General features: G+C 40.5%; 2 protein-coding genes across 3 annotated transcripts; one reads left to right on the forward strand and one right to left on the reverse strand.

Annotated features, from left to right (window-relative positions):
• Positions 1–11,623: 11,623 nt before the first annotated feature.
• Positions 11,624–14,975, forward strand: LOC112032813 (uncharacterized). The gene is made up of 2 exons (XM_024065587.2): positions 11,624–12,072; positions 14,017–14,975. The coding sequence occupies exons 1-2, from the start codon at positions 11,722–11,724 to the stop codon at positions 14,542–14,544; spliced, it is 879 nt and encodes a 292-aa protein (XP_023921355.2). The 5' UTR covers positions 11,624–11,721; the 3' UTR covers positions 14,545–14,975.
• A 401-nt stretch (positions 14,976–15,376) lies between these two features.
• On the reverse strand, positions 15,377–18,519 carry LOC112032801 (carboxyl-terminal-processing peptidase 2, chloroplastic). 2 transcript variants are annotated; one of them, XM_065782984.1, is made up of 8 exons: positions 18,397–18,519; positions 17,796–17,914; positions 17,348–17,423; positions 17,231–17,272; positions 16,511–16,619; positions 15,972–16,057; positions 15,793–15,886; positions 15,377–15,714 (listed from the first exon to the last, which is right to left on the reverse strand). In XM_065782984.1, coding segments are annotated over exons 1-8 (654 nt in total). In that variant the 5' UTR covers positions 18,399–18,519; the 3' UTR covers positions 15,377–15,588. The 2 variants fall into 2 exon arrangements, with proteins under 2 accessions (XP_065639056.1, XP_023921339.2); XM_024065571.2 differs by having other exon boundaries at positions 15,960–16,057.

Consider the following 18,519-nt stretch of genomic DNA (forward strand, 5'->3'; position numbering starts at 1 on the left):
GGAAAATTATCTCTTATAAATGTGGGAGTGCAAAGATAAAGTATTTCTTTCTACTAGAGTTTTTGAAAATTTTAAGTAGGAGTGAAGTTCCTGTTGAGTCTGTCTCCCTTGGTTAGAATCAATCATCCATGAATCCCTGAACCTGAAAACATGAAACTGAGAGAGGATGGTGGAAACGTGGGTCTAAGAATGCATATGGTAACAAAATACAGTGAGATATATATATATATATATATATATATATATATATGTATGTATGTATGTATAGATTATTATGCAGCATCAATGCACAGCACATAATAGCATTTTCCGACCACTTGATATACAATAATATTCTTTTCTTTTCTTTTCTTTTTTTGTGGAGAAAAATACAGTGATATTTTAAGAAGGGACCACTTGAACTTGGGTAAATTCCCAAATTAGTCATATCATTATGTTAGCTTGTTGGTCGGAAAATGCTATCATGTGCTGTGCATTGATGCTGCATAATAATCTATACATATGTATATATATATATATATATGAGTTAGATTCAAGTTACATTTGGTGTAACTTTAAGCAATGTTACACCACTCAATAATTTGTTATTAAATTCATATTTTAAGAATTCTACTGTTGAATTACATGTTCTATATGTGTTTAACATGCATGCCAATTTTCATGCTAATCGAATGTTATTTACCATGTGATTCATAAAATTATCTTTTATGAATTATTTTAAACTATAAAAACTTGAATTTAAACAATTGATTGATAACATGATTATTAATCTTTGATAACTATGAAATTTTGCAAGCATAGGAAGTATAAGAATATAATGTAATCTAACAGTAGATTTATCAAAATTCGCATCTAATAATAAGTTATTAAGTGGTATAATATCGCTTAGAGTTACATCAGGTGTAACTTGAGCCCAATTCAAATATATATATATATATATATTATATAATAAAAGTTGAGTTTAGAAGTTGTGGTTGCGCTAAGTGGTTTTATAAAATTGTAGAATATTTTTTAGATTTTAAAAATATGTATATAATTTTTTTCTCCTATAATTTTAAATTGATAAAAATCTAAATTTAATTACAATCCAAATTCTTCCTTTAATCTATTTGCAATAATTAATTAATAATAAATTTGTTATCTACTTTTTTTTTCAAATATATATTGTTTTAATTAATTTATTTTTTGGATAGCCAAAAAGAAAAAAAGAAAAAGAAAAGCTAATAACATTAACAACTTGATATTTACCGTATATTAGGAAAAAAATTGTAATTAACATTAACAACTTGATTTTTACCGTATATTGGGAAAAAAAATTGTAATTAACGTTAACAACTTGATTTTTATGGTATTAGATTTTAAATAATTTTTTTTTCCTTATAACAACTTCTTCACAATTTAACATTATTGTTTTAAATAAAAACAACTTCTTATCAACTTTATTTTTTGCGTTGAAGTTTAACATAGTTGAAATTTTTTTTGTTGGATAAATATAGGAATGATCATGGATAATAGTTTTATTATATCATGACTCATCTTTAGATTTTCAAGTCACTATAATTAATAAGGCCAAATTCAAGATTTTTTTCATTAATATTTTGAACGTCCAAGTTTCTATCATTTTTTAGGGTTATTTGTTATTTGTTTTTCTCTCAAATTTTGTCTCTCTTGGCTTCAAAAAATAAATTCACAATTTTGTTTGGTTTTTTTTTTTTTTTTTTTTTTTTTTTTTTTTTTTTTTTTTTTTTTTTTTTAAGGAGTTTCCTTGAGGTTTCAAAGCACTTGATCAAAAGTTTTTCTCAAAAATATTTCTTGAAGTTTATATTTATACATTTGTTTTGATAGAGTGAAATTCGGTGCCTCCTTCCTCACTTTCAAAGACAAAAATTCAATTTTTATGTAAGTTTATCGATTTTTTTTTTAATGTTTAGTAATTTGGGTTGTTCATAATTTTTAACTATTACATTGATGTTACCACTTAAATATGCTTTCTGATGGTGCCAGAAAACATCCAAGTTCAAACACTCGTCCTTATGGTCGTCCACCTCAGTGCTCAGCTGTGCTTAATACCCTCGTCCCTCCGTTACCACTAATGCCCATGTACGCTCGTCCAGTGTAGGACGAGCGGGCTGCATATCTCGTCCTTCAGTAATGACGGACGAGATGGGTAATAGAGCTAGACCTCGTCCGTCATTAATGACGGACGAGGTCAATTCACAGACAGACTAAACACCCTTTCAACCAAAAGCTGTATCGCTTAAGTCTCAACGCAGATCTGAAGAGGTAACCCTTGTGGCAGTTATGGAAGTTATACACAAAGTTTCGTACTCCACCTTCTATAAAAAAAAAAAAAAAAAAAAATGCCACACGTTAAAAAATAATAATAAAAGTCACATAGAAATCAGTTTCAACTTCTTAAAAAAAAAAATTTTAAAAAGTAAATTTACTCATTTGTGATTTAATCGAAATTTAAGTTATCTATTTGTGATTTAAAATTTGAAACTTTACTCACCTGAGATTAGCTTAATTAGAGTTTTGTAATCCACATCTGTTAAAAAATAGCTAAATATGTAATTTTACTCCACTTTTATGTCTCTATTCTCAAAAAACATTAAAATACAAGATCAAATAAGATAAAAAAAAATCTAGCAGAACACTTGTATCGTGAGATTTCAAACCATAGGTATGTAACTTGAATTTTGGTCAAACATTAGGTGGGTAAAGTATCAAATTTCAAACCATAAATAGTTAACTTAAATTTTGGCCAAACCATAAGTAGATAAGTTGTAATTTGTGTTGTGAATAATACACAATAATAAAGAAAGAATAAGGATAACACAAAAAACAAACAGAAATAGATAACTTGAAGGCACAAAATTTTTTTTTAGACAATATTTGCCCCCACACTTTTGTTACTAAATGATTATCGCAAATTTTTTCCTAATATACAATCAAGCTGTTGGGTTCTACAAATAACAATTCTGAAAAATAACCACAGCATTTATTATGTTTCTCTCTAACTTACTACTTTGTGGAGTTGAGTTTTGCCTAAGTTTGTTGAAGGTAAGAATTCCTCTGAAATTTCAACAAAATTGAGTCCAATAAGGTCGAGTTCTATGTTGAAATCGAGTTCATTGTACTCAATTTAGACACCAAAATTGAGTTTATTGCACTCGAGATGTTAGTTTTCTAAATTGTTTTGAAAACGTGCTAACTAACAAAATTGTTTGAAAATCAATGTTATTTTGAAAATAAATCTTGTTGTTCACAAATAGAGGGATATTGCTCCATTGGATGTGAATAGCGATGTTGGGGTCTCAGACAAAGATTGTGAGGTACATGTCTTTGATATCAAGGTTTCTAATTTCCTTTTATACCAAGTTGTGATAGTTAGTTTCTTTGAAAGCACACAACCTTAGTTTTGTTTGTAGAAAAAATTTAAGCAAGAGAAGTGCCATATGCAATTAGTATTTTCCTAAGTCTAACATTTTTTTTTTTTTTTTTTTTTGTTTAGTGACATTTAGTGCTGCCCCCATTTAACTAAAAGTGAGTTGTTACTTCCTTTTTTTGTTTTATTGAAGTTATTTGTAATTTGTGGAGCTGAAGATATAAGTTATGTTACAAACGCCGCCTAAACCCAATTTTTTTGTAGTGGTTAATGGAAAATTGTTTTGATGTAGCATATAACTTCGAAAAAAAAAATTTCAGCTCAAGGACAATTGGTGGCACCCCTATTTAACTTCAAATGAGTTTTGTTTTATTGAAGTCATCTACAATTTGTGGAGTCGTGGATAAATGTTATGTCAAATGAAAATTTCTATTGATGCAGCACGTAACTAATTAGAAAATGTCATTGGTATAATTCTAATTGTAAATTTAACTGCAATTATTTTTTAGTAGATAAAAATATGTTCATGTTATTACTTTAACATATGTTCCATATTCTACATAACAATCTTATATAACAGCTTATAACACTATTCGTGCATCGCGCGGACCCTTCACTAGTTTTCATTAAAGTTTGATTCTTTTTGTGGGTTTCTGTCTGGGTTCTAAATGATTTATGAAATTTATCTCAAAGCATTAGCATAGGATAATTGCAGCTTATTTTACTATTTAGCTTATTTTTGCCAACTTATTTTATTATTCAGATTATTTTTGCAACTATTCATAGGTCTCACTGCACTTTTTGGTATCATTTATGAGTCTCACTATACTATTTCAACTAACTTTTACCTTTATCTATAGTACTTTCAGTAAAAAAAAATTAGTTTCAACAAAATAAGCAAATCCCAAATGGACCCTAAGTGGTTAATGAAATTTCCCAAAAAAGCTTGGGATAATAAATAAAAAACGTACATGGATACGAGTGTATCTTGTCTCTTCTCACTCGAAATCCTAGCTTCGTCCTTAGTATCCCAACCTTTCACTATAATACTATTCCATCCTCCTAGTTTGTGACATGTCATTTTCTTAATATGTACTTTTTTTTTAAGTGACAAGTTAAAAAAAAAAAAAAAAAAAAATTGTTTGTATTTTGGCCACATCACCTACAAATAAAAATTAAAAAGAAAAAGTTAACAGAAAACATAAATATATTTGTGGGGCCAGGAAGTCGTATAGCCGCGGCCCACTCCAAGCCGGGCCCAAATGGCCCAATCCGAGGAAGGATGACTACCCAAGGCCAATTTGGGGAGCAAACTCTTCTTTGGATCCACGCTGAGGACCCCCTCGTCCTCGGCGTACTAATGATAACTGTAGGGGAGGGGGGACAGACCCAGAGCAAGTTGTCACCTCAACACTTAATGCGTTTACCTAACCCTTTTGGCCGCATTAATGGGGATGCAACCCCCGGGCAGGGCTACATCGATCAGGGTGAACCACTTGAGCACAGATACGACCTCTGATGGGACAGGCAGCCAGAGGAGAGACCAATGAACGATCAACAAAAGGAGGAAGAGAGTAATATATAAGGGAGACAAGCAAAATGTATAGAAGGGGGGTCTTTGGGGGAGTGAAAGGAGGAAAAAAGCCTCCTCGGCCATGGGCCGAGGAGCATCCCCTAGTTGTAAATTGTTCCAAGTATTTCTTCAATAAAAGAAAAAGATGTTCATGCTTCGTGAGCGCCGGTCAGCGCCTAAACCTTCAACCCACTCTCTACAAATTCATTGTTCTGGGTTCGTTGGGCCTATAACCAATCTCCTTTGGGCTTAGGCTACAAAAATCGACCCTACAATTGGCGCCGTCTGTGGGAAGGATTAGCGCGCCGGCCGGCGCAACGAGCGACGGTTTTAAGGAGTCGTTCTATGAAAGATTGGTGGTGTTGCAAAAAAAAAAAAAAAAAAAAAAAAAAAGGAACACTGCAGAAAGATAAAAGTAGCTTGATATTATTTCATAAAAAGAAAGTTACAGATTACAATCAGAGGCTCAAGCAGGCGTGCTTTACGACTATTCCTACCAGCTAGTTCTACAATCAGAGGCCCAAGCGGACCCGCCCTAAAACTAGCTAGAGGGAAGTGTCAACCATTGCTTTTATTGGCATCAAGAGAATGGGAGAACTTGACACTAAAAGTAGGGAAGGGGGAGGGCCAGCTTGTTTCAAGGCGACCAACAACTCCTTTCTCGTTGCGGCGAAACTTGAACAAAGCGAGGAGCAGATGCAGGGGCACCGGGACGCCTTCCCCCGTGATGTTCCCTTGATTCTCTCCACTCCTCACGAGCGTTGGCCGTCGGAGACGGCAACACTCGGGCACCGGCCATGACGTGAATTCACACATCTCCTCCGTCGGGGGTGCGCTCCGAGGAGAGACATCAGGTACTCCAACGACATCCCTTTGGGCCATCATGCATGGAACCATCGGGGTTACGCCTAAACTCTGCCGCACCGGAAGCCCAGTGGGGGCTGTGGCCACAATGGCTCTTGGCACGGATGTCCTCACACCCGCCCAAAGCCGCCCCATATCTACTGACTCCAGTCACAATTCCGGCGAGGTTATTAAAGGGGCGTGGGGACCTGAAAGGGTGTGTTCTTTCTGTTTGTGTTGGGAGGTTCATGGTGTGNATCCGAGGAAGGATGACTACCCAAGGCCAATTTGGGGAGCAAACTCTTCTTTGGATCCACGCTGAGGACCCCCTCGTCCTCGGCGTACTAATGATAACTGTAGGGGAGGGGGGACAGACCCAGAGCAAGTTGTCACCTCAACACTTAATGCGTTTACCTAACCCTTTTGGCCGCATTAATGGGGATGCAACCCCCGGGCAGGGCTACATCGATCAGGGTGAACCACTTGAGCACAGATACGACCTCTGATGGGACAGGCAGCCAGAGGAGAGACCAATGAACGATCAACAAAAGGAGGAAGAGAGTAATATATAAGGGAGACAAGCAAAATGTATAGAAGGGGGGTCTTTGGGGGAGTGAAAGGAGGAAAAAAGCCTCCTCGGCCATGGGCCGAGGAGCATCCCCTAGTTGTAAATTGTTCCAAGTATTTCTTCAATAAAAGAAAAAGATGTTCATGCTTCGTGAGCGCCGGTCAGCGCCTAAACCTTCAACCCACTCTCTACAAATTCATTGTTCTGGGTTCGTTGGGCCTATAACCAATCTCCTTTGGGCTTAGGCTACAAAAATCGACCCTACAATTGGCGCCGTCTGTGGGAAGGATTAGCGCGCCGGCCGGCGCAACGAGCGACGGTTTTAAGGAGTCGTTCTATGAAAGATTGGTGGGGTTGAAAAAAAAAAAAAAAAAAAAAAAAAAAAGGAACACTGCAGAAAGATAAAAGTAGCTTGATATTATTTCATAAAAAGAAAGTTACAGATTACAATCAGAGGCTCAAGCAGGCGTGCTTTACGACTATTCCTACCAGCTAGTTCTACAATCAGAGGCCCAAGCGGACCCCCCTAAAACTAGCTAGAGGGAAGTGTCAACCATTGCTTTTATTGGCATCAAGAGAATGGGAGAACTTGACACTAAAAGTAGGGAAGGGGAGGGCCAGCTTGTTTCAAGGCGACCAACAACTCCTTTCTCGTTGCGGCGAAACTTGAACAAAGCGAGGAGCAGATGCAGGGGCACCGGACGCCTTCCCCGTGTGTTCCCTTGATTCTCTCACTCCTCACGAGCGTTGGCCGTCGGAGACGGCAACACTCGGGCACCGGCCATGACGTGAATTTCACACATCTCCTCCGTCGGGGGTGCGCTCCGAGGAGAGACATCAGGTACTCCAACGACATCCCTTTGGGCCATCATGCATGGAACCATCGGGTTACGCCTAAAACTCTGCCGCACCGGAAGCCCAGTGGGGGCTGTGGCCACAATGGCTCTTGGCACGGATGTCCTCACACCCGCCCAAAGCCGCCCATATCTACTGACTCCAGTCACAATTTCTCTCTCCTTATCATCGTTACTGGCGCAACTGACCGACATACAATTCAAGCTAAAGTCATACAGATCTAAGGAAGAAAGGAAAAGCAGGCAGCGTGTACACAAATAAACAATTCAAATAAAGGAAAATCAAATTCGCATTACAACGATGAGTTCGTAAAAATTGCATGGCAAGAGCCACAGTACATATAATAGAAGTATAACAAAATAAAATGACAACGTTAAAGCAGGACGAGCCGAGACGCCGGGGAGCCTACTCCTCTTGCTCAGGCTGGACAGAGGCAACTCCTGACCCCTCCGAGCCCTAGCCTGAGGGGATAGTCTGCGGAGGTACGACGAGAGCAGCTACTTCCTCAGTGGTGGGGGCTGGATCATCGGAAGGGATCTCCACTATCTCTAGGGGTACCTCTTCACTCGGATGCTCCCCCAGTTCAGCCGCCCGCACCTCTTCAGCAATCTCCCCAACCTCAGGGTCCTCAGGGGCGGCCTCACGGATAGCGGGGGGATAATACACGTTCTCCGCCTTCCACAGGTCGGACGCAGCCTCCACCCCAGCTTGTTTGAGGGCCTCAGCCCAGACCTGCAAACAATATCGCCTACACACCCCCGGGACTTGAGCCTTATAAGCGGCCTCTACCGAAGCCATCCCATCAGCGTAGGCTGCGGCTTCAGCCTCCTCCTTGGCACGCTCGGCCATCTCCTTGCCACGATCAGCCTCGTCCTTGGCCCGTAGGGCCTGGTCTCTGGCCCATTCTGCTACCCTCTGATTCCCCTCGGCCTTAGCCACGTCAGCCCGCAGGTTAGTAATCAGATCCCTCGCGATCCGCAATTGCTCTTCCGCCTCGCGTAGGCGCCTCGTCTGCTCCGTGGCCTGGGTCTGGGCGCCCTTAAGACCAGACAGCGCATTATCCCGCTCACTGGTCACCTCCTTCAGAGCCGCTCGGGCCTTGACGAGGTCAGCTTCGGAATTCTTCAGAGTACTGGTGGCCTGGTATCGCCAGTCGCGCTCCTTTTTAAGGGCCTCCTTTTGGTCGTTTGCCGCCCCCTCCAACGCAAAGATAGCTTGGACGGCCTGTCAAAATGACCAGTGTGCGATGAGCCCTATAATAGGAAAAGAGTGGGAGAAGAATTGAAGTTATAGCCCTTACCATCCCCACATATCGCTTAAGGCTGAGGAAGACCTGCTCGCTCGTCAAAGAGCTAAGCTCAGCCATGTCCGCCGGGAGCAGCAGGCTCCTCTCCAATGCGTCTGCCACGTGCGTACCCTCGCCCTCGTTGAAATCCCTAAGAGAGGCGTTATCCCTCAATGGCTCCCCGCGGAGCATCGGGGCTGGGAGCCAGGCGTCAGCCCTAGACGAGGTGGTGTCGGCGACCTGCCTGTCCGGACTCCTTCCGCCAATCTTAAGCTACTTGGACGGCCGCAGAGCAGTGTCCTCCTCCTGTGAGGACACTGTCCTATCCCCCACGATCCTTTTACCCTTATCCTTCTTCTTCTTAGGGCCAGCAGGCACGGACCCAGAGGGCGAGCGCGTCTGAGAAGGAGAAGGAGGGAGCTTCCGCCGAGCGAAAGTCGACTTAGCCTTCGAAGGAGGAGTAGGAGTTTTCTGTTGGGACTCCCCCGGCTGGCCCTCAAGCAGGTCCAACAACTTGGTGGTGGGCTTCCTCTTGTAACCCATTGACGGCCGAGGAAGGGTTTCTGAAACAAGGAGGTCTGCTTCGCTCAAATTGGGATCACCCAAGTCCCCGGGAGGATCCTCGGACTGATCAAGATGAGCGAAAACTTCAAACGCGTTCCCTTCCCCCTCAGGAGCTTCCTCGGCGGCCTCGGCAAACAGTTGGGAAGAAGAGGGGATGGCTAATGTGACAGCTTCCTAGTCGGAGGGCTCCTCGAGGATCGAAAATCTGTCCTCGGTCACAGTAATCCTCTGAAGCCGAGGATCGTTGGCGAGGATGACGTGCTTCGGAACTGGGAACGATCACTGGGCAGGTGTATAACCCAAAATTATGTGGGCGGCCCTAACCTGGTTAGCGTCCTCGTTTACGTACACTGGCGCCCTCAGCACCTTTTGCAAATCTTCCCGGTTAACCAGATGGAAGTGACGCTGAAAGGCGTGCGGATCTGCAAACGGAAAGCACCACCGCATTAGTAAAAAGAGAAAAAAGAAGAAAGGGGGTAAGGAAAAAAGACGAGATCTTGAAACCCTATTTGTCTCCCGCTGCCCCACCTGGCATTCCCTCTGTTGTTGGGCAGTGAAGGCCATCGTGCCACTCCCCTGACACAATGAGGAAATCCTCATAGAACCCCTTGCTGGACTCGGGGAGGCACTGAATGAGCCGCACCCTGTCGTCCCTCGTCTTCAGGTAATACGACTTGCCCTTAAGGAGCTGAAGATTGTAACACCAGTTCACGTCATGGTGGGTCAACCTCAGCCCCATCTTCTCGTTCAGGACGTCCACACAGCCCAGAATCCTAAAGACATTTATCCCACACTGGGTGGGGGCCAACCGAAAGTGCATGAGGTAATCCCTCATCACCGGCCTCATAGGGATCGTCATCCCCCCTTCAAGGAAGGCGACTACGGGAATTACCACCTCGCCCTCCTGCCTGTATATGCGCCACTCCCCATCCTCACAATGCCTCAGATTCACATTGCCGGGAATTTTATAGTCGGTGATGAATTTCTCTATCGCCTCCTCAGTATCAACGTATTTCTTAAACCTACCCATCCCAGTAGACGTCTAAAAAGAACTAAGAAAGAACAGGCGAAGCAGAAAAAAGGGTAACGAGAAAGAGGGGCCAAAGAGAGAGCGACTCACAGGAAAGAGAAAGGGCTCCTCGGACAGGCTTTTGTGCTGGAGGTGCTAGTAAGGGTGTGTCTGAACTCGGGAAGGGCGCACGAATATCCTCGATTACAAATGAGGAACAAGAAGAAGCAGTTCGTACGGTTATTTATACCATAAATCGAGGAGCCATACGGGTTTTTCCGCTCATGAATGCCAGACGAATCTCCACCGTTGGATGGATAACTCCTCATTGGACGTGGGGAGCACAGAGCCGCCTGGATTTAGTGAAGGACACGTTACGTGCTCCGAAGCGTCAGCGACGTGCCCTTGGCAGGTGAATGGGCCCCAGCACTGACGAGGGGGGGGGGGGGGGGATGAGGCCGAGGATGTCAAAATCCTCCTCCCCGCCTAAGGATGCGTGCAGCAAGATTTTGAGGGACTATTGTGGGGCCAGGAAGTCGTATAGCCGCGGCCCACTCCAAGCCGGGCCCAAATGGCCCAATCCGAGGAAGGATGACTACCCAAGGCCAATTTGGGGAGCAAACTCTTCTTTGGATCCACGCCGAGGACCCTCTCGTCCTCGGCATACTAATGATAACTGTAGGGGAGGGCGGATAGACCCAGAGCAAGTTGTCACCTCAACACTTAATGCGTTCACCTAACCCTTCTGGCCGCATTAATGGGGATGCAACCCCCGGGCAGGGCTACATCGATCAGGGTGAACCACTTGAGCACAGATACAACCTCTGATGGGACAAGTAGCTAGAGGAGAGACCAATGAACGATCAACAGAAGGAGGAAGAGAGTAATATATAAGGGAGACAAGCAAAATGTATAGAGGGGGGGTCTTTAGGGGAGTGAAAGGAGGAAAAAAGCCTCCTCGGCCATGAGCATCCCCTAGTTGTAAATTGTTCCAAGTATTTCTTCAATAAAAGAAAAAGATGTTCATGCTTCGTGAGCCCCGGTCAGCGCCTAAACTTTCAACCCAGTCTCTACAAATTCATTGTTCTGGGTTCGTTGGGCCTATAACCAATCTCCTTTGGACTTAGGCTACAAAAACCGACCCTACAATATTAATTTATGAAATATTTTTAGAAACTTTTTATGGAGAAAAAAATAAAAGGGTAAACAACTAAATTTTTTATAACTTTTTATATTTCTTGTTAATGTAGTATTAGAAATTTTTTAAAATAGTATATTAACAAATGTCCTAAAAAGTATTAATTAGCCAGACCTTTAAAATAAAATCCATTAATTTAAGAGAAATACTACATTTACAATACTTTCAAAACAAATCCAATATAATGTGTTATTACTTACTATTGCTACTAGTGAATAAAAAAATAATTTTAGTAATAGATTCAAATTAAAAATCAATAACAATTTGACAATTAAAATTTATTGTAAAAGTATTACGAAAAGGTAGGGGATATATCATTTCTTTAATATTCCTATTATTTATTCCCCGGAAACCCAAACTTTGATACGAACTCCAAAACCTCCAAAGATGATGGAAATCAAAGTTGAATGGAGGAGAAGGAAGTAAAGACGTGGCGAAATGGAGACCAAACTCCTCATCCTCACACAGCCACCCTGCTTCATCTCTACTCCTCATCGTCATCGACAACCCCATCCACCCAAAACCTCTTTTCCTAATCACCTTTCCTCTCCTTTTCGCCGCTCCTGCACCTCTGTCTACTACCGTCGCTGGGACTCCAATGTCGAAACCCAAGTTGAAGAAGAAGAGGATGAAGATGAAGACGAAGGCTCTGAATTTGGCTTCGGAGGTAGGCGGAATAAGAAGAAGAAAAGGCGTTGGTGGTCTGATGACTCTTCTTACTCACCGGAGACGGAGGAAGGTCCTGGTGGAATATTCGAGGAAGTCATTGATAGTTTCTGGATTTTTAAGGTATATTCAATTCAACCCATTTTTTTATTGTTACTTCTTACACTAGCTTGAGGAGATGGGCTTCTTTGGATTTTGATATTTGAGCAAAATTAAGCTTTACCTTCTCTAGCTGATTTTGTTGTCTTAAAAAAAATGAGTGGGTCGATTTTTGTTTGTTATTTACTTTTCTATAATTTTGGTAGATGGCTTTGGATTCATTATGTATTGATTCTCTATATGCAATAATATTGAATACCCCTTTGAGTTGCAAAACATGCAAGTCAAGTAAGTCTTTTAAGGGAAGAACGTTGGGACAATGATTAAGAACATTCTGGGACAAACTTTGGGTTACTAAAATGAGCTAAAAAATTTTAAAATGACTATGCTTGTTATGTATGTCTGTTTATGGGATTTTTTAGAAAAATAACTACAAAACCCAAACAATATTATTAGTTAGGCAACGTTTCAAACATATTGCATTTCTAACAATTCGACTTTAGAGGAGTCGATTTTATTGTTTATATCGCCTATTTTTGCGCCACATGAATAAATAAATCGACTTCAGGGAAGTCTATTTGTGTGTGTAGAAATCGACTCCAGTGGAGTCGTTTTCTATACAAAGAAATCGACTCCACTGGAGTCGATTTCCTTGTATAGAACAAATGCTCCACACAAACATTTGCGGCACACCCAGCAAATGAAGAACCACACCCAGCAAATGAAGAACCCAAGCGCCGACGAACCCAGCGCCAATTCTGACCAAACCCCGACGAGCAAACGACGAATCCAGGCGCCGATTCTGACCAAACCCCGACGAACCCCAACCCCGACGAGCAAACGACAAACCCAGGCGCCGGTTCTGACCAAACCCCGACGAACCCCAACACCGACAAGCAAACGACGAACCCAAGCGCCGATTCTGACCAAACCCCGACGAACCCCAACGCCGACGAGCAAACGACGAGCCCAGGCGCCGGTTCTGACCAAACCCCGACGAACCCCAACGCCGACGAGCAAACGACGAACCCAGGCGCAACCCAGCAAACGAAGAAAAGGCTACACGAAAAAATCGGATCGGATCGGTGGAGGAAAAGGCTACACGAAACTTGGGTTTGATTTGTTTTGGATTTGATTTTTTGATGGGTTTTTGGGGCTTGGAAGTGGAGAAACCAGGCAGCATTTTGGGGAAAAAAAAGGAAAGGGAAGAAGGCACGAGCTTGATTCAGTAGGAATTTAGTTTGAATTTCCATACAAAGAATTCGACTCCACTGGAGTCGTTTTCTATGTATAGAAAATGACTCCAGTGGAGTCGATTTCTTTGTATAGAAAACGACTCCAGTGGAGTCGATTTCTACACAAACATGTAGACTTCACTGAAGTCGATTTATTTAACTACGTGGCACAAAATATAGGCGATATGAACAGTAAAATCGACTCCTCTAAAGTCGAATTGTTAGAAATGCAATATGTTTGAAACGTTGTCTAACTAATAATATTGTTTGGGTTTTGTAGTTATTTTCTAAAAAATCCCCTGTTTATGGCCATATGTTTGATCACTGCAATTATTGTTGAGGGCACTCTCCAACCAACTTAGTAGCAATACAAGGCAATAATGAGTCCCCTCTTATTTGAAATGATGTTCTCACTTTTTTGCCCAATTTCTCGAACTTCTCGTTTTGAATTTATATTATTTATGCAACTTATTTTCCTCGAGGAAATTATGTGATATCATTGCTTTTCGGTATAGAAGCATTTTGATATAATGAACTCTCTAACAAAGATTTATGATGAAACACTTCAATTACATAATTTTTAGTCCCAGGTCAGATATGCACCCTGCAATAATCTTTTCTAAGAAATGAATTTTTCACTCGAACAAAATCTGTGTTGGTTCATTCATAATTCAGGATTGACTTTGTCTAAGGTCTAAAACATTTCCATATGTTTGCTTTTTGGTCAGTGCAGGTGTTTATATCCTATGGCTGGGCACTTCCAGCAATTATTGCATCCTTGCTGCTAGCTACAGGCCCAAAAGCTTTTCTTATGGCATTGGCACTCCCCCTTGGTCAGTCAGCTCTTACTTTGGCATTTGATAAGTTGTGGGGAAAGACACAAAGCAAGACAAAACGCAGGTCCAGGATGAGGAGGAAACCAGCTGCCAGCACTGCAAGTAGTGTTGAAATGGGGGCAGAAGAACAAGGTGAAAGCCAGGAAACCAGAAAGGGAAAGGTGGGATACCAATCGTGGATAGTTGGCAATGATGGGTCAGCTTCTAATGGTGGTGGAGATGCACCAAAGTTCGGTGGTTGGGATGATCTAGATAGATCTCGATCTGCATGGAGAGCATCTCGAAAAACTGGTGGGTCACGAAAGACACCGACAGATAACGGAAAGTTGAGCCGCAAGGTTAGAAAAAGTGACACCCCTCTGCTCTTGAGATTGTTGATTGCTGTTTTCCCATTTTTGGGTTCTTGGACCAAGATGTTTTACTGATGACCACCAAGCAAGCTCGAATTTAGAACATGAATTTGACTGGTTTTGCCTGCAAGGACTGAGACTGAATCACTGTATTTAAGGGGCAATGGGTTCTTATTCTTACTTGATCATCTTTCCTTCCAAGTTGAATCAGTCAAGCCAAATTGGAGGGAAAGAAAAATCATGGGAGCAATCTGCGTATATAAACATCCTAGTGATGGTTATTTGATGACATGCTCGGGTCAATTCCTTTGTTCCTCAGAATACATGGTGCAGAATACAAAGAAAAAGCGATATTGATCAAGGCTTTTCATATATCGCTATAGAACCGATATATTTATCATACTCCGAAGGCCTTTTTGTCTTTTTTTCCCCCTTGGCAGCATGACTTATATACTTTTTGTGGCATTTTTTGAATTTAATTTATAATCTTAACTTTCGAATATAAATTAAGATTGAGAGATAAGTGGAAAAGGCCCTTCAAAACCCATCCAGATTAACCCTGTACAATCGAATTTCAACTAAAAAAAAAGGCTGGTTCTCCTGGGTTCATCCAGTTTGAAAATTCTCCTGCATACGTGATTGGAAATTTCCTTTAACAAAGATTCCATTTACTATGAATCAACAATGCCTCCCTGTTGGAACTCAGTTCTTTTAGGGAAGGTACTCTTAAACAAGACAAATGGACAATGTATGCACCATTATTAATTGCTTGATGTATTCTCGAGGCCACTGGGAAATTATGTCATTTACGCTGCCCTCGGACTGCACTTTGCCATGGCAAGAAACTTTCTCCATGACAAGGGGTTTCATTTTTTTTTTGGTCCCTCTGACTATCATGAATCAAATATTGCCTTAAAAAAATTAAAAAATTAAAAAATAAACAACTCTTTACAGCTTAATCAGGCTGTTGTTGCTGTGCTAAATTTACACTTGATAATTGAATGAACAACATCCCTGTTCACTTGATAATTGAATGAAGTTCCTAAATAATTCTAAAACTACCTTTCATAAAGAATTCTGCAGTTCTCTTAAAAGCATTGCTAACACCGCAATATTCTGTCATCTTGCAAATAGCTGGACTCTATTCATATAGCAAGCAGATGCAGGGTCCTGGAGGCAGCTACAAAAACCCTCCTCGTCCTTGGGAAATGTTGTGGGTAGAGGATGGTCAGGAATTACACCAACCTGTATCGAGAGTCAAGGTGAAGGAAGCAGGATTAGGACCAATAGATGTGTGTGAGAGAGAAAGAGTCAGTAACTGACCTTATCAATATCTGTGTGAGCAGGTGTCTCATATCGAGCAACTGTAACAGCCAAGCCAGAGCCATCCGATAGCTCAAAAACTGACTGAATCTTGCTGCAATTGGGATGGGTAGCTCATGTCAGGAATAAATGATTTTAATGATTGTGCTTGAAGTAAAAGTCATTACCCTTTCCCATACGTGGGTTCTCCAAACAGCACAGCACGTTTATTGTCTTTCAAGGCACCAGCTAAAATTTCACTTGCACTAGCAGTTCCTTTGTTAACCTGATGCAAATTCAGTAAAGGATATTGTCATCAATTTTTCACCATATGAACAATTATGATCTTAGAAGATAAAGTTCCACCACCACATGCATATGATAACAATGGAAAAATGGAAATTAGGACCAGAAAAAATCCTATAATTTGATTAAACAAACATGGAAATGTGGAGGAAGTTTTGTAGTTACTTTGGATAGCAACTGTCAGAAAGGTTCCATCTTTATAAGACAATATATTAGAAATTAGAAATAGCAAGAAAGAAAAGAAACAAGAACAATTAGTCCAAGACTAAACATTGAGAGAGAAGATATTGAGAATGAACAACCTAAATACACAATCGTCAGTGTAATGATTCTGTAATTCCATAAATCTATAGCGCAGACATTTGCAAATATATCTCTCAAATATTACGGATGATCATGACAAAGTTGTATTATAGAATATACAGAAGTATACCAGCACAGCAAGGGGTTCTGAAGCAGCTATTGCATTGCTCCCGTCTGTGTCATAGATATCTCGAACACCTCGACTATCACAAATATACACAATGACACCTTTGTCCAACCTGAATGGAAGCAGACATATGAGAACTTGTGCTGCATATATTGGGTCACATAAAATGAAATACCAGCTTAGTTTATTAAAGACTACGAACAAGATAGCAACAGGTGCTCCTAAAGATATAATTGCAGTACAGTAATGCCCCAATGTGTGGACTTTAAAGAAAAATAATCACTTCCCAAATCTTTTAAACAAGTAAAGCATACCACTAATTAGTAACTAGAAAGGTATCTAGTAGACTCAAGGAGAAAAAGAATTAATTATGAAAAAAGAAGTATTTAACCAAGTAAAAATATAAAATTGCATCATAAAAATCATGGAAATTTTACTTGTTGGATGATTTTACACAAGCCAGGGCAGCAGAAAGTGCACGAAACATCCATGTGTTTGGGCACATACATTACAACTCAAATGTTTCAAGTCAATACATGCGTGTTTGTCTAAATGAGAAACACATGCAATTATCAGGAAGCACTAGTTAATGGTGGAGCCAAACTTTTCATCATTCTTTTCCTCCATCAGCAAAATAATACCAATTGACTGGTATAAGGGCACCAGAACAGGTAAAGTGAATGCATGCAATATAAATGTAAATTGTTTACCATTGTAGCTTACCAAATCTTTGCAATCTCAATTCCTTCTGGGAAAAGACCACCGCTGCACCAAATTTAAGCTTTAAGAAAGCCTTTCAAAGGGTGAAGTAAAAAATGGACCGAATTAAAAGATAATCACCTATTATCTCGAAGGTCCAACACAAAGGCATTAACACTGTTACTCCTTAAAGTATCAATTGCTTCCTTGACAGCACCTAGAAGGGATAAAAGCTTTCAAGATAAATTGCAGAAATTTATATTTGAAATATAAAATGAATACAAGTATCAAATAAGGCAATGAAGAATAACTATAAGGAATTTTGACCATTTCAGTTATGCTTAACTATATAAGATAAAATATTACTGTCTCATTTGCCTAACCTATCAAAAAATAAATGTCTTATTCTTGACAAATATACAAGACAAAGGTTGACTGTTTCAGTACAACACTAGAAATTAAGAAACTAAGCTCTTATGCATGAATATATATATATATATATATGAGAGCATGAAGATATACTTGTTCCAACTTATCAGATTAAAATCTGATTGGAGAGGAAATTTGGATAACAAGTAGTTCTACTTACCAGATGCATTTTGGTTGAACGAAGTTAATTTGATATAACCAACCCTACGGGAATCCCTCCCTGAACCAGGCACTTGGCATAGTCGTGACTTCACTGGATTTAGTGAAACTTTCTCTCGCCTGGAAGGCAGTAGTTGGTGAATTAGTAAATTTTTAAGTAAAATAAAAAATGCACAAATAAAAGTGTTGATTTTTTTCCAGCTCAGATGAGAACTAAGCTCAACACCACAGCTGTAGCTCAGGCAGCCAAGGGTTGGGGAGGTTTTTATCAAACCTTTGTAATTTAATAACGATACAAATATTCATATCAAAGTGACTAAGCTTAATGCAATAAAGCATAAATATACTTGCTCAAAACTATCCTGGGATATCCAAAGTTAATTTCCCATCATTTTTTTTTATTTTTTGGTAATTACACAAGAATTCGGTGGGTCTTGAATCCCCCAGGCCTCACCCTCCAGGCCTCCACCTTCCTCTTACAAGGAGAGGAGGTATCATTTGAGCCACAGCTCATTGGCAATTTCACTGCTAGCAAAATTGGAATAAAGTTTCCCTCAGTCATTTTTAAATTCATGCACTCTGGAGAGAGAGAGAGAGCTCACATCAAAGCTACATGCTTTATTTCGGGTCCACTACGAATGGTCAATTCCACTGAACTTCCTTCAGGTCCCCTGCAATTTAATTAAAAAGTTTAAGCAAACTAGAGAAGAAATGAAAGGGTGAAA

This window comes from Quercus suber, unplaced genomic scaffold (assembly GCF_002906115.3).
Source record: "Quercus suber isolate HL8 unplaced genomic scaffold, Cork oak 2.0 scaffold_324, whole genome shotgun sequence".
NCBI lineage: Eukaryota > Viridiplantae > Streptophyta > Magnoliopsida > Fagales > Fagaceae > Quercus > Quercus suber.

What these genes read in the sequence shown, in the direction of transcription:
- LOC112032813 (XM_024065587.2), top strand. Translation starts at nt 11,722, where the DNA reads ATGGAGACCAAACTCCTCATCCTCACACAGCCACCCTGCTTCATCTCT. An exon ending in ATAGTTTCTGGATTTTTAAG is followed by an intron (nt 12,073 to 14,016) that starts GTATATTCAATT and finishes TGGTCAGTGCAG; the next exon opens with GTGTTTATATCCTATGGCTG.
- LOC112032801 (XM_024065571.2), bottom strand. An exon ending in TTGGACCTTCGAGATAATAG is followed by an intron (nt 17,273 to 17,347) that starts GTGATTATCTTT and finishes AATTTGGTGCAG; the next exon opens with CGGTGGTCTTTTCCCAGAAG. An exon ending in GAACCCACGTATGGGAAAGG is followed by an intron (nt 15,887 to 15,959) that starts GTAATGACTTTT and finishes TCCCAATTGCAG; the next exon opens with CAAGATTCAGTCAGTTTTTG.